We start from the raw sequence: 13,124 nt of genomic DNA, 5'->3' as shown, positions 1-13,124 counted from the left end.
ACTATTTGTTCTTTTTCTTCTTCCCCCCCACCCCAGCCCCCACCCCCACCAGCCAGACGACTACCGCGTCGGTGCCATCGATAACCTCATGGTGACCGGACTGCGCTCCGCCTCATGTGGCTGACCTGGAGGACCGCGCGCTCTCTGGAGTAAAAGAATCCTCCAGGAGTCAGTGATGATGAAGAAGAAGAAGAAGAAGAAGAAGAAGAAGAAGAAACCCCCCTACGGACAATTCCAGTGCAGGTTTCTCTCTTTTTTTAATCCCCTCCCTCAACAACAAGAAGTCTGCGGTGTCTCTCCTTGGAGCCCGAGACCCCCTCGTCCACCGGTGCGCTCCTCCTCCTCCTCCTCTTCCTCCTCTTCGGTATTTTATCCAAACGGGACGACCACAGCTGAGGAGTGTCTCTCCCTTCGATCTCACTTTCCGTTCTTCCAAAGTTGCAACTGAGCAACACCACGCAGAGCCGGTGAAGAACTCCCCCCTCCTCCTCCTCCTCCTCCTCCTGATGGAATCCAAATAAAAGTCCACTTCGACGACGGTTGTTGGAAAACAAGAAAGGAAGAACTCTGTCACTGAGGGCTCGTCTTTAAAAAAATCCAAATTCCACTCGGCCCGACAGCAGCTTGGTCCTCTCTTCTTTTCCTCCCTCTGTCTCTGGTCCGCCTCCGTCTGCTCCTCCGTCAGTTGAGAGTGTGTGTGTGTGTGTGTGAGAGTGTGTGTGAGTGAGTGTGTGTGAGCGCGTCTGGGGCTCAACTTGAGAGGCTGTACACACTCACTGGTCCGCGGAATGGAGGGAGGAGAGGACCGGAGAGGAGGAGGAGGAGGAGGAGGTCTGATGCTTCCACCAGCCGGCAGAGGAGACGAGCGAGGGGGAGGAGGGGGAGGGGGAGGGGCTGAGGAGCGGGGGCGGGATTGGACGATTGGACTGACAGTTACGCAGCCAATGGAGAGCCTAGGATTTTATTTTGTCTTTTTTTCACCCTCTCGATTTCTTTCATAATTTCAGATTTTATCCTCATTTTTTTATTATTATTATTATTATTATTATTATTATTATTATTATTATTATTATGTAGGAGTTCACTTTTGGAGGAGGATGCAGGGATCCATGCCGAAGCCACGGCAAATGTTAAAGGTTTTTTTTCCCCCCAAAAAAATAATAAAGTGTGAGGAAATAAAACAAAATAGTGTCTAATATGGGCATTGATTAAAAAAACAAAAAAACAACTCGTGAACAGAATTTCTTTTAATCAGAAATAAATTATCGTGTACAGGCTGCTGGAGTTTAAAGTACTGCACGGAAAAAAAAACTTCATATTTAAAATATGATTTAAACTTTAAAATAAGATGTGCCATAAGAAGAGGCCTATGTATAGTGTGTGTGTGTGTGTGTGTGTGTGTGTGTGTGTGTGTGTGTGTGTGTGTGTGTGTGTGTGTGTGTGTGTGTGAAGTTGCCGTCTATCGATTACAGAGAGAACAGGTGTAGCGTGTGTCTTCGAATGAATAATGCAGAGGATGAACAACACGCAGATGAACTGACACACACACACACACACACACACACACACACACACACACACACACACACACACACACACACACACACACACACACACACACACACACACACACACACACACACACACACACACACACACACACACACACACACACACACACACACAGCTTGTGACAGCTTGTACAACTGCAATTTGATGTGATGCACCAAACTCACTCACTTTCTATTGGTAGGACGTGTGTGTGCGCACCTGTGTGTGTGTGGCGTCTTTGAGTCCTAGAGGATATTCCATAAGGCAGCACGCCTGGTTGCCTTTGTCAGCTAAATGTGTAAAAGCTAAAGAGATGACATTGTGACTTATTGAATTGCAAATCGGTCCGTTGGTGGAGGGATGGGATGATGGGGGGGCCTCACTGCCTCTCCAAGGCCTCCACCAGAAGCTAAGAAGGAGCGACAGCACCCCCTAGTGTCACAAAGAAGACACACTGAGTCATGGCATGTGCAGAGAAGACCTCTCTCTGTACATTCATCCCTCATCTCATCTGTCCTTTATTAGCAGCAGCCTGGATATGATCGTCATTGAGAAGCACCTTTATCTTTTGGTGCATGTATCTCAGAAGTATCCTTCATTATTCTGTCACCTCTCTCTCTTCAACTCAACCGATCCTGCTCTCTCTCTTTTTTTCCCCCCTCCCAAACACATTTCTCTGGCAACCGCAGTCACAGATCGACAATTCCTCCAGAGTTGAGGCAAAAACCTGCACATCCGTCGCCGACGCAATGCGATCTAGGACTACGTCGGTGCATTTAAAAATATATTATTCTAATTTCCACTCGACGACTTTTTCCTTCAGCCAGCCATAGCATTTTCCCTGTGACTTCAACTTTTTTTAACCAAACTATTCCTCTCGAGGCCCCAGCCACAGCATTAGTTCAACGAGCATGCAGTCACATTTGTACAAATACAGCGTCTGTATACCAATGAGGCCCCACTGGCTGTCGAGAGGAAATGACTCAGAAGGAGAAGAATTGCAGATAAGTCTCCGTTTATCTAGGGGCAAAAAAAACATATTTCATAGTATGAGAAGAAAGTTCTGCTGTTTAAAAAACATTAACATTCTAGACATTTGTCCTAAATACCTTTTCCAGCATATGATTTGGACAATTTCATATCAAAATATTATTTTCCTTTCCCCTTTGAGGTTTGTTTTTTTTCACTTGTCATTATTAGAGGAAGCCTGGGAGCAGCAAACATTCATCAAAACACAAAAAGAAAATCATCCATTCACCAAAGATCACGTTGTCGTTTTGGATTCTATCCTCTAACACGACCTGTAATGTAATGTTGTGGAACAAGTGAAGAATACGCTCAGGTGTCATATGTCTGCACAGGCTGACCACAGACACTGACCTGTTCTACTTTTGCTCCTCAGTCAGGAAGCAGAGTACCACGCAGCTCAGTTCCTAAATTTATACAAGTCCTACTTTTTTTTTTAGGGCATACTTGTCGGACTTTAAAGGTCTGCTCGGCGGAGCTCAAGTCTTGAGAGGTTGTCTGCTGCGGTGCAGACGGCAGCTTTTCTCAGACTATACCCCTCAACGGCTTCAGCCTTTACAATGCATCAACTCAGAGAGGATATAGCGCGAGACTTTAAGAGATCGTCGTGTCAAGGAGCATTTCGTTAACGTCACTGTGCGAGCACTTAAATGTCAAAGACCGAGGCCCTGAGAACTGGACACAGGTGAAACACCTCAGGGAGGAGGGAGACTATCACAGAAGCAGGACAACTGGACAAAGGAAGGAAGTTAAACCACCAACAGTTGTAACCTTAACAGGACAGGACTACTAAAGGTATACAGACAAAAGACCTTGGCATTTGCAAAGAGAAAAAGAACAATTTATAGGCCAACACTAAAGATGGGGCCGTCCCTCGTTCTACGAGTTAGAATGAGAAAACCAGATCTTCATCGTCCCCCCACTGAGCACAACACAACCCCTTCCACCCAATGCCACCAGATTGTCCACCATTTTAGAAAAAGGCGTGCTCCATCATGAGCCGAGCCTTCGGCAGATCTGTAAGAACCTGCCACGGGGTCCCACACAGCCAACCTCCCGGCCCGATTCTTACGGCTCCGCCAGATGGCTAATTTGGCAGCAGCTGATATAAAGTTTATTAGAGTGTGTTTGTGTGTGTGTGTGTGTGTGTGTGTGTGTGTGTGTGTGTGTGTGTGTGTGTGTGTGTGTGTGCGTCGTAGCATGATGTGTGGGACCACAGACTGAAATCAAAGGAAATGAAAAAAGAAACTCCCCTAAGCCCTAAAAAACAACCTCTTTACAACTCAAAAAACGGCAACCAACCTCTGACACCGGACAAATAAATGTGTTAAGACTTTCACACTTTGAACAAGAGAGACATGCTTCAGGATCCGCGAGGATCTGTGTCTGCCCGTGGCCATCGCTGCATGAACAATCCTCCACCGGACGTCCGCTCTCCATTTCGCGATTGGTAGGTGGATTTTTTTTCCAGGGGGACCAGGGGAAGAGCCCAAAACACTCAGTCCACCTCAAAGCGGTCATAGCCTGCAGAAACTTAAAACAACCTCACCTTCACACACAGGATAAGGATATAAGTTGTGGGTTTTTTTTATCCCTGATTCCTCAAAGTCCCACCGTCCACCCTCCCATCACTCCCCAACATTGAGAGAGACGGAGACGGACAGTTTTGCAAGATCTTAACACTGGCAGAAGACCGGGACCGAACCTGAGACGAATCAGTTGTAAAATAGCAACTCCTGAAACTGCCCCAAACTGCATACTTCCCTGTGGCCCTTCAGGATTCTCCATGCGTCCAAGTCAGAGACGTAGAAAGGGCGCCAGGCCCACCAGGACTGACGACCAAGATGTCCGCTGGATGGGCTTGGCCGTGACTAAGCCACCGCACGCTGTAAGGGTGCACGGCAGAAAGAAAGAAAGTCGATCGGGAGTTTTCTCACCTCAAAAGTTTGAGTCAGATCTCTGAGTGCAGACACACTTCACAGCATCCCCTCTTCCATCACTGTCACTGCCGCTGTGCCGTGCCCACCCTGAGGTGCTGGTGGTCATCACTGCAGCCGTCCCCCCAGCTTCCCTCTCTCTCTCTCTCTACGACTTCCCGGTGGTGAGACGACCTTTACTCTGCAGCCGCTCCACATCCTCTGTCACCAGCTACAAAACTTGCCTTTTTTTCTTTCTTTTTTTTAAAGAAAACCCTTCATTTCACACAATTCGCCTCTGTCAACACGAACTATTATTAATACCCCACCCAGTGGCTCTCTTAAAATTAGCACTAAATGACGATCGATTAGGTCATATTCACCTTGACACCTTGTGTCGTGCGTGTGTGTGGAATAACAAGTCGCCTACTGAGACACAAGTACTGTGTCTGGTGCATCCAAAGTTATCTTATTACTGTATTTCTTTTCCTAAACCATCTAAATGTCAGGAAATAGGCTGTCTAGTGATTATGAACTGTAAGAATTATATGACACCTATCTGTAGGGAATCCCCCGTCTCTCTTTCCAGTTCAGGATCTGCTGGATTTTTAACCTCCTTGGAGGTTCACCTTTAAATTTAGTGTTTCTGTTGCATACAGCCATTTATCTCGTCCTCCCAAACTATGAAAAATCACGAACAAACGAACGAACAAGCGTTTAGATATCAAACTCGCACTAATTACAGTATATTGTACAATACAAATGCACTTGAGCCATGGGCATCCTTGGATTGAAGCATCCGTCATTCGACGACTTTTTGTTTGTCAGTACTCTCGACAGAGCCCGAACCTTGACAGCGGACTATTAAGTGCATCAATTAAATGATCGCATGCTGCTTCCGACACATCATGGGGCGTGTGTGCGACTCCACGTCCCTCAGAAAAAGACATTGTGATACTTAATGAATATCACAGACAAGTGGAACTGTTGCTTTCAGACAAGTACATTCATTTAAAAGCACAAAGAGAAGCAACCCGACTGAGCGTGGACACTCATACTGTTCTCCTTAGCCGCTCTAGGGGTCACCGCTTGTGTGAACGCATGAGGTTTGTGTTTGGCGGTGGATGGGACTTCAGTCCTCGAACTCGAGTGCTGAGAGAGACGATGAGGAGAGAAAGAGAGGGGAGAGACGATACCGACGGTGCTCCTCTCTCTCTCAGGTCAAATGTCTCTTGTAGGAACTCTGTCGACAGCTTGTTCAGACCTTACACTCCACTCAGAGTGCTCGATGGAGATAAGCGCCGCTGACAAACCTCCCCATTTACTTGTAATTTCCTCCGTCCCTCTCCTTCTGCCTCACTTTCCTCTCCCTTGGCCCCCCTCATGTCCGTCTCTCTCTCTCTGCAGTTGCAAAAACCTGTGGCCGTCTCTCTCTGCTCAGTGGAGCAAACTGCATACATTAGAATCCAATTAGGGCTGGTGAGGAGAAGGGCTGCTCAGGCTTACAGTGTGCAGCCAGGTGTGTATTTGTCAGCACATGTGTGTGTAATGTATGTGCGTTGATCATGTCTGATATCCTATGCTCAGCCAGACTGTGGGGAGGGATGTCTGTGCGGAACTTATTTGGGGGGAAACAGCTTGAGCCTTTGTGTAAACCATAGCCTAGTGTGTGTGCGTGTGTGCGTGTGTGTGTGCGTGTGTGTGTGTGTGTGTGTGCGTGTGTGCGTGTGTGCGTGTGTGTGTGTGTGTGTGTGTGTGTGTGTGTGTGTGTGTGCGTGTGTGTGTGCGTGTGTGTGTGCGTTGCTATGATTACACATGCTGTCGCCATGTATTGAGTCACTGACAGGGGACGCCTGCCTGTCTCACTCCAACTGGTTCCATGTTGTCGTATTAACGCGCAGCAAGATCGCCGTCAGCCACAGTAAATCAGAGATCTAAATGTGTGTGTGTGTGTGTGTGTGTGTGTGTTTGTGTGTGTGCTTGTTGTCAAATCGGCTCACATTTGAAACTGTGGAAAGACATAAGAACTGCTCGCGCACACACAATACCAAAAATACACAAAAGGGCATTCACAGCAGTGATTTTGAAGACGGGCGGAGGGTTGACACTTATCTAAACACACGCGAACCGTGAATAGGCACACGTTGATATGCACCATCAATACAAAAAAAAAACACCCATGCACATACATACACATATAGACCAAACTCCCACTGCTGACGAAGACCGCTACAGACACACACACTTACGGACAACCAGCTTTCTTCTTTCTTCCTCCTTTGCCTTCCATCAGTGAGGCACAGAATGGCCCTGGTCTCCTTCACGCAGACCGGCCCGTCGGCCCCACGAAACAGGTCAGCGTACAATAAATAAATCACAAATATCAGGTACAGTACGGCCTGTACACGTCCACACCGACCGAGGTCAGACGATACCAAGTGACCCACTGGTCCACACACACACACAACACACAACACACAACCGGATGCCACATACGGGCCCATGTTAATCCAGATGGACGTCACTCAGCATTAAATGGCTAATTATGACTCACCGTGGTGCCAACAATAGCAACATAACATCTGTCAGTAGCTGTGACCACGTGCAAAGAAAAAAAAAACATTGGAGAACACTGAGAGAACGAAAACTTTTTCTTCACCCACCTGAGTTCGTTGGTCCTCCTGACTCACCTGTTGCTTCGCCGACAGGAGAAAGAGAAAGAACCTCCTCCTCTTCCTCCTCCTCTTCCTCTTCCTCCTCTTCTTCCTCTTCCTCCTCCAGCTCCACCTGCGCCCGCAGCCTTCATCCTCTCTCTTTGTGGCAAAAGCCTTTTTTTTTTATTTCCACTTACTTCAAGTTTCGTCATCGTGACTTAGCACGCTAGCTAGCTAGCTAGCTAGCTAGCTACCGACAGATGCTAACAACAACAACAAGGAGTTGGCGCTCGTGCTCTTAAATCGCTGGCGCGCGCAAAATGCGCGTGTCCCGATCAGCTGACTGATCAGCTGATTGAATAACAGCCAGAGGACCCAAAAGCAACTTTTCTTTTCTTTCTTTTTTTTTTGTTGTCAAAAATATCCTAGTATTTTTTAAGAATTTAACTAGGATGATTGAGAGAGGGGCACTGAGGGAAGTGTCCACCGCCTGGAAATATAGTGGAAATGTTGCCCATTCAAGATTGAGAGGGGAGTGGGCCGTAAACCTAAACGCACCTGTAGTTAGCTCATGCCAAAAAAAAATATATATATTACGAGGCAGTTCTAGTGGCCCGTTGGCGATCGACCCACCGGGATCTCTCCCCATGTGCCCACTGGCCAGTTCCATCATGCCTGCCATTAAAACCTCCTTCTTCTCTCCCTCCTTTATTTGTCACGAGTTTGCCGTTCTATGAGATGCTGCACATCAGAAGAAAACATTTATTCAAACACGCAATTCTCATAATTGCTCTATGGTGCACTGAAATAATTTGTGCACCTCAGTTATTGTGGTGGGATCATGCTATTTACTTCCAACTGTCTCTGAACATTTCTTGTCAATGTTTGGTGAATATTCAAATTATATCAAATAGATACTGTGCTGCAGTTTGTGAAATAAAAAAAAAATGCTATCTTAATCTAAATTATTCACTTTGTGACTAAAGACACATAAAACATTTTGTGTTTTTAGAGATGACCTTAACCCCTGTCAAAGAACATGTAGCCAGCAGCCGCTTGAGCCGAAGGTTAGATGTAAACGTTGCAGCCATGATGACAACACGGCCCTCTCGTCTCTCCTGTAAAGCTCCTGTCACCGCGAGCAGGCACCGGCGGCGGCCCAGAGATCAATTACACAGAAACCCATCGCCCCCTCCTCACTTCTCCCTGCTACAAATGCAATTTACTCGCCCACCGTAAATCAATGGAGACAAGTGGGGCTAATTTAGACCATTTGATGTCAATTTGGCCTTGACCCCTTCCCATCACACACACACAAAGCCACACATTCACTCACACACACACACACACACACACACACACACACACACACACTCGTGCCCAACTTAATGACTAGCTGCTCTAGGGTTTATTACGCAGAACTGAGAGACACCCTCCAGTCTCACTATTAAGCCCAAACACACACACACACACACACACACTCACACCTATGAACATGTATGCACAAAAGAACCCATCCTACTGTTTAATGCGCACGCACACGCACGCACACACACACACACACACACACACACACACACACACACACAGACACATAAACTGCACGCCATAACTCATGGCCCCACTGCTAGAGATTTCCATATTGGTTCTGTCAGAGACAATTTTGTTTACAGGGCCCTTTGGATGAAATAACAGCACTGGGTGCTATCAATTACAATGAGAGGGAGAGAGAGAGAGAGAGAGAGAGAGAGAGAGAGAGAGAGAGAGAGAGAGAGAGAGTGGGGGGCAAGAGCAGGAGGGATGAAAGGAAGAGCACAGGGGAGGAAATGGGGGGGAGAAAGTGGGAGGGAGTACAGAAGATCAAGACACAATGGAGCGGAGGCTGGCAGGCTGTGGAGGAGAAAAATCAAGAGGTGGGACAGAGGGAGGAAAAGAGGGAGGAGATGGGAGTTGGAAGACAGAGGAGCCGAGCCAGAGTGAGGGATGGATTTATTTTCTGCGCATAAACCAAGTTATTTCTGCCCTCACCAAGGTCTGTGAACCAAGGTCTGGAAACTATTCCGTGGCACACACAAGTCTCTAGAAACAATCACACACACAGACAGCAGTGCAGAATGACTTTTTTTAAAGGTTATATAAATACTGTGTATATCAAAATGCACAGAGTCCATATAAAGAGACTGTACCTGAAAATGAGGCGTCAGGTATTCTATAACTTTGTGATGTCAGCAGCAGGGCTCAGCTGGACCCACTTTCCAACCTCAAATGGTTTTGTTTCCGTGATGGTTTAACTGGAATCTGCTATTTTTTTATTCGATCTCTATTAAAGACTTTGTTTGGCCTGTCCAAGAATTTTTTAGGAATTGATATTTCAATCATTGGTGTTTTAAGTTTCGAGTTTTATCAGTCATTACTTGGAAATTATAATCCTGCTATTATTATGGCTCTGTGTCTGGCTTCCTTACTCCTATTTAAGGGACGCCATCCATTGCTTAAAGTAGGAGCACACACTTATAAGAGTATCTCAGTCCCTTGTCCAGTCCCAGGCACTTAAGATGTTCCAATTTGCTTTTCCAATCAAGCTTTTTGCCACTGCTGCTCCAACAGTGTGAAATAATTTACCACTTATAGTCCGGTCCTGGTAAATGGTATGTAAATGGAATTATAAAGTGTCCCATTCTACCTGGTTCAAACTATGGTTGTCAGTCAAGCTTCAGCGTCAGTACTCTCCCACACAGTGCTGAACAAAGACAAAGTAAGGTAAGGCAAAACACCTACGAGGGAGCAACACTGGTGCATAAGGAATTTAAAGTCTCTAACCAGGGGATGTTCAATCGATCAACCACACGGCCAGTCACAACCTTTTAAACGGGAGGTCTCAAAGCACCCGACCACCTCTGAAAAGGAATGCCAGTGCAGTTCAAATGCCCCATGCTTTCTGTCTGCATTCTTATTGTGGGATTCTGACGGCCCCACAGAGAGGCAGAGCAGCGCACCACTGTAAGAGGCTTTTCCCCACTTCAATGAACAATCCCTCCAGATTCATGATAGTATTTTACAGACATTTCTCTGCTTAATGTCTTTGAAAATGCACACCGGCCCTGTAGTCGACCAATGTTGGTATTCACCATGAACCTTGGGTGTGTTTGATTTTCAGTTTCTCTTCATACTACTCTGTCGGTCTGCCAGTCTGCCTGCCTAACTGTTGAGGTGTACTGAAGTGCCTGCAGAGCTCAGAGACAGGGTTGTGTCGAGGCATGGATCCGGGGTATAGGCAACAAAAAACTTCAGCTGTACTAAAGGTTGCAGAGAGCACAGTGCCCTCCATAACTCTTAAATGGAAGACATTCGGAACAACCAGGGCTCTTCCTAGAGCTTGCTGCCTGACCAACCTGAGGAACTGGGGGAGAAAGGTGTCCAAGAACCCCCGTGGTCAATCTGGCTTGGCTCCAGGGTTCCTGTGTGCGGCTGGAAAAAAACTTCCAGACGCATGACCATCACTGTCACGTGATGGACAAATGAAATCCCACCTGAAGGACTCTCAGACTGCGAGAAACAAGATTCTGTGGTATGATGAATCCTAGATTGAACTGTTTGACCTCAATTATAGGCACCGTGTCTGGAGGAATGAGCTCATCCCCTGCTCAATACAATCCCAACCCACTCAAGACCTCAAATTGGGTCGAAGGTTCACCTTCCAACAGGACAACGACGCCATAAGCACACTACCAATATCCTTGAGTGACCCAACCCGAGTCCGGACTTGAACCTTGAGAGAAAGTGAGTGACCAGATGGTCCCCATCAAGACCAGTGTCTGGCTGCCTTACTCATATTTAAGGGATGCTATCCATTGCTTAAAGCAGGAGCACAAACTTATAAGAGGACCTCAGTCCCTTGTCCAGTCCCAGGGACTTAAGATGTTCCAATTTGAAATTCAAAGGTGATCAAGCTTTTTGCGTCCTCCACTGGTCCCAATCAAACGTGAAAGACTTTGAGAGGATCTGCAGAGATGAATAGCACAAAAGTCCAGCTCTACCAAGCTTGTTGCGTCATACCCAAGAAGAATCAAGGTTGTAATTGCTGCCAAAAGTTCTTCAAGTACTGAGTAAAGGGTCTGGAAATGTGCCAGTGTGATATTTCAGCTTTTTGATGATTTTGCCATTGGTCATTGTTCAGTGTAGAGTTATCACATTTATTATACAATCATCTGATTCAACAAATACAACTTGAATAACTATTTCGTTTTTGCCGGTTATTCTGGGGTATTCTGTGGGGAGTTTGCATGTTCCCCAAACTGCCTGTAGGTGTGAGCGTGACTGGTTGTTTGTCTCTACGTGTCAGCCCTGACGTAGACTGACAACCTGTCTGGTGCGTGCCCTGTCTGTCACGAGGATAGATAAGCATACGAGTAACTAATGGATGGATGGACGCACCAAGAAGTTGGCCATGAAACTTCACAATCAAATCGGTTTTTCCAAAGAAGTGTATTGAAGCTGAATTTGAAATAGTCGAACAGACGAAGCTGCAGCACAACAACGTCCTGCCTCACAAAACGATGTCTGTCAGCACCATCGATTATTTAGCTTTGGACACATTTCAAATAGGGTGTACAAAAGATGACTGACAATTCTTCCCTTCACTGAGACTTCAGCGTGGACTCATCCTGCGTGTGAGCGACTGTGCAAAGAGGGAGCTGTTAAAGGTGTTTACTGTTGATTTTCCAACTAGAAGAACATGGCGGTAATAAGCCGTGCAGTTGCAGAATCATGCTTCACTCAGTCCTGTCTAATCCCTGTTAATGAGCTCCGAGTGTTCGGAGCGCGGATGAGTCGTGCGACTGCCTGAACGTTTGCAGATTGATCACTGTCTGAATGATCTCAAACAGATACTTAAGAGGTTGTTTTCAGAAATATATATATTTTTAAACAAAAATATAGCTCGCAAGATGCACAGTGCTGTGGCTGTGTGAAGCTATTTGGCTTCTGAATTATAAAAATTTGTTCATATTGTGATATTTTTTATTGCTTACTGATAGCAAAATACACAATTATGATTATTCCGTAGGATGAAATGTGAAGTGGAGGTAAGTTTTTCTGTAAAAATAATAGTCATATTACTAATTATTTTGTATAATTTTTTTTATTGTACCTTTCTTTGAGTGTTTCGTAATCAACATTTGATTTATTATTTTACACCATAGACTGATAAACACAGATTTACACGGTTCATGAAAAAAAGAATATAAAAAATATTTGAACAAAAGACTGATGAACAAACGGAGGGACGTAGTCTAAAAGAGACATTACACATTTCGACATATCGCAGATACACACATTCATTTATTAAGCCTCCACTTATCTGAACACACAAAACCCAGGGACGCAATAGTGATTCAAGTAAATATCCAATTTGCTGGGCACATTACCCTGGGGGCCGCAGTGTTTGCCACCTGATAGGGGGCGGGAAGGTGACTCATCAGGAAGATGCTAATATCACTTCTTACACAGAGACACAAACACATGCAGCCAGCAAATATTAATTCTCGACAGAAGCCCGACGCGACCGGCAGCTTAATTACACTCATTTCACTGTGATTGTCTCCCACAGGAACACACACACACACACACACACACACACACACACACACACACACACACACACACACAGCTATGTAAATTTGGCCACAACACTCTGAACTCTGAATTAAGGATATTGTCATAATGGTTAATTGTTTGTGTGTGTGTGTGTGTGTGTGTGTGTGTGTGTGTGTGTGTGAGACGGGTACCAACCAAAGTTTCCAATTACCAGATGACTAACAAAGACTTTTTTTCAGTGTTTGCAGTGATCAATTTCTCATGTAACACATTAATGTTTTACTTTCTTCTTCTACAATAACATAAATTGACTCCCTGTCCAGGACACACTGACAGTAGATGTATTCAAATGCTGCTGCAATCACAGGGTGATAGTGGATAA

General features: G+C 45.7%; 1 protein-coding gene across 1 annotated transcript in view; it reads right to left on the bottom strand.

Moving 5' to 3' along the window:
* The window catches only part of si:dkey-215k6.1 (transmembrane protein 132B), a 216,550-nt gene that overhangs the window by 200,731 nt on the left and 2,695 nt on the right, over nt 1-13,124 (bottom strand). Inside the window, exon 2 of the mRNA XM_047329298.1 lies at nt 7,157-7,236. Within this exon, the coding sequence (XP_047185254.1) occupies nt 7,157-7,236 (80 nt within the window). The remainder of the gene's footprint in view (nt 1-7,156; nt 7,237-13,124) is intronic.

Source organism: Scophthalmus maximus, chromosome 19 (assembly GCF_022379125.1).
Source record: "Scophthalmus maximus strain ysfricsl-2021 chromosome 19, ASM2237912v1, whole genome shotgun sequence".
Classification (NCBI taxonomy): domain Eukaryota; kingdom Metazoa; phylum Chordata; class Actinopteri; order Pleuronectiformes; family Scophthalmidae; genus Scophthalmus; species Scophthalmus maximus.
Note: the sequence above shows the minus strand (reverse complement) of the source record. Positions and strands in the feature narration are given on the sequence as shown.